Below are 2,151 nucleotides of genomic sequence, written 5' to 3'. Positions count from 1 at the left end.
TTTAATAGATGTAGCTACCGCTACAGCGTCCGATACGCAGATTTATTTTTATAATTCTTATAGGCCTCGACCAATTAAAGCAATTCTGGACAGTTCTGTTAGTGATATTCGTGTACTAAAAAACCGAAGTCAATTACCTTTAAATATTAGAGTAAGATCCGATCTTACTATCAGTCAGCGGAATTATTTAAATGAACTTAGGAAGGAACTGGAAATAAAGAAAGTGCTGGTGGAACAAATCTGACTATCAAGTATGTGCGTGGAATTCCTAAAATTTTACCTATTAAAGAAAAAAACTAATAACGTATGGTCCTAAAGTTTTGGGAAAAATTTCAAAAGCATATAACTCTGACCACAATAATCTTATATTTTTATTAAATTATTCAACAGTTTAACTTAACTATCCTTATTATAAATCAAAATTCAAATGACAGACAAGGGACCATTATTTTCGATTTGCCTAATAATTCCCCTGACACGTTGCATCATCCTTTGGACGACCTCGGCGTCAATTTCTCTAATTTTTGTATATATGCGGCGTCTTAACTGTTCCTGATTTTGTGCTTCCCATCCGTTATTATAGACTTTCCGACTTAATATTGCCCAGAACTCTTCAATTGGACGAGCCTGAGGTAGGTTGGGGGGATTGTCTGCTTTCGGTACAAAGGTAATGTTGTTAGTTTCGTACCAGTCCCTTGTGATCCTCGCGTAATGACATGAAGCAAGATCTGGCCAAAAGAATATTTGATCATTTGCATGATGTGTGTTCACAAACTGAAGCAATTTAGAGAGACATCTTTGAATATAAATATTTGCGTTTAAGGCTTCGCCTCGAACAACACCAATGTAGGGCTGTGATATAAAGCCAGCCTCAGAAATTGCACACCATACCAAAATTTTGTCCTCAAATTTTTTCTTACTTTTGAATTTTATTTCATCAGGTACATTTTCGTAATCGTTCGTGTAAAACCCATCGTTACCTTTCATTTCAGAGTTGGACGAAGTAAAATATTTTTCATCGTCCATCACGATCAACTTGTTGACGAAATGCACTCGCCTTAACGCGCGGCAACATCTCGGAATTCTCTCTAATTGATCCTCTGTGTATTTTGGAGCTTTCTTTCTTTTCCGGTAGATAATATTGTTACTCGATAGGGTCCTGTATACTGTAGTCTTTCCAACATGAAATCTTCTGGCCAGTTTTCGCTGTGAGACCCAAATTTTGTTCTTAGTTGCTTCAATCAGTCTTGCCTCTCTTATATGGTTCAAAATCCGCGGTCGGCCACTTTTACGCAAGTTAACACATGGTATCCCTTCTTCACATTCTCTGATTGTGCGATAAATTGTCGATTTGCTTATGTTTTGATCTCCATAAATATTAACAATATCTCGTTTCGACATTCGCCCAACCATATTATAAACAACTCGACGAATATCAATTTTATAAGACATTTTGCAGAGCACAAACCAAAATATTCTGCTTTGTTTATTAAATGTCAATAACTGATGACATTTCAATTCCATGGCCTTCTTTGTTAAATGCATTTTGCTTCTCAATCAGGCCAGGTGAAATTTTTCCCAAAACTTTGGGACCATACGTTATATAGGGATAAATCTAATTTAAATCATTCAAAGCTATCTGTTTATTTTCATAATGTGGAAGGCATGCGTACGAAGTTGATAGATTTTAGTCTAAGTGTATTGTGTTCGAGTTATGATGTTATTATACTTGTTGAAACATGGTTGACAAATAGCTATTCTGATTTAGAATTGGGCTTGGGTTCTGATTATAATATCTTTCGAGCAGATCGTGATAATTTTGATCATTTTAAAGATAAGGGAAGAGGTGGTGGTGTCCTTATAGCCGTTAAGAAAAAGTTTAACAGTTTTGCTCTATCTATACCTCATACTAAAGTTGAACAAATTTTTGTACTAGTTAATATTGGAATAGAAAAACTTATTTTTGGCTCTGTGTACATACCGCCACGATCTGATCATGAAATATATGAAGATCATTGTAATGTTCTTGATTTTACATTAATGAACAATAACTGCTCTAAGGTTTTTATATCTGGGGAATTTAATCTTCCGAATGTTACGTGGACAAACGATAATTTAGGAGTTAGTTTATCGAACTATCCACCAAATTCA

The 2,151-nt window shown here is 35.0% G+C and overlaps 1 protein-coding gene across 1 annotated transcript; it reads right to left on the bottom strand.

Moving 5' to 3' along the window:
- Positions 1-423: 423 nt before the first annotated feature.
- Positions 424-1,413, bottom strand: LOC126893001 (uncharacterized). The gene has a single exon (XM_050662936.1). It carries the CDS (start codon positions 1,411-1,413, stop codon positions 424-426), a length of 990 nt encoding a protein of 329 aa, XP_050518893.1.
- Positions 1,414-2,151: the final 738 nt, after the last annotated feature.

The sequence above is a fragment of the Diabrotica virgifera genome, chromosome 10, assembly GCF_917563875.1.
Source record: "Diabrotica virgifera virgifera chromosome 10, PGI_DIABVI_V3a".
Lineage (NCBI taxonomy): Eukaryota > Metazoa > Arthropoda > Insecta > Coleoptera > Chrysomelidae > Diabrotica > Diabrotica virgifera.
Note: the sequence above shows the minus strand (reverse complement) of the source record. Positions and strands in the feature narration are given on the sequence as shown.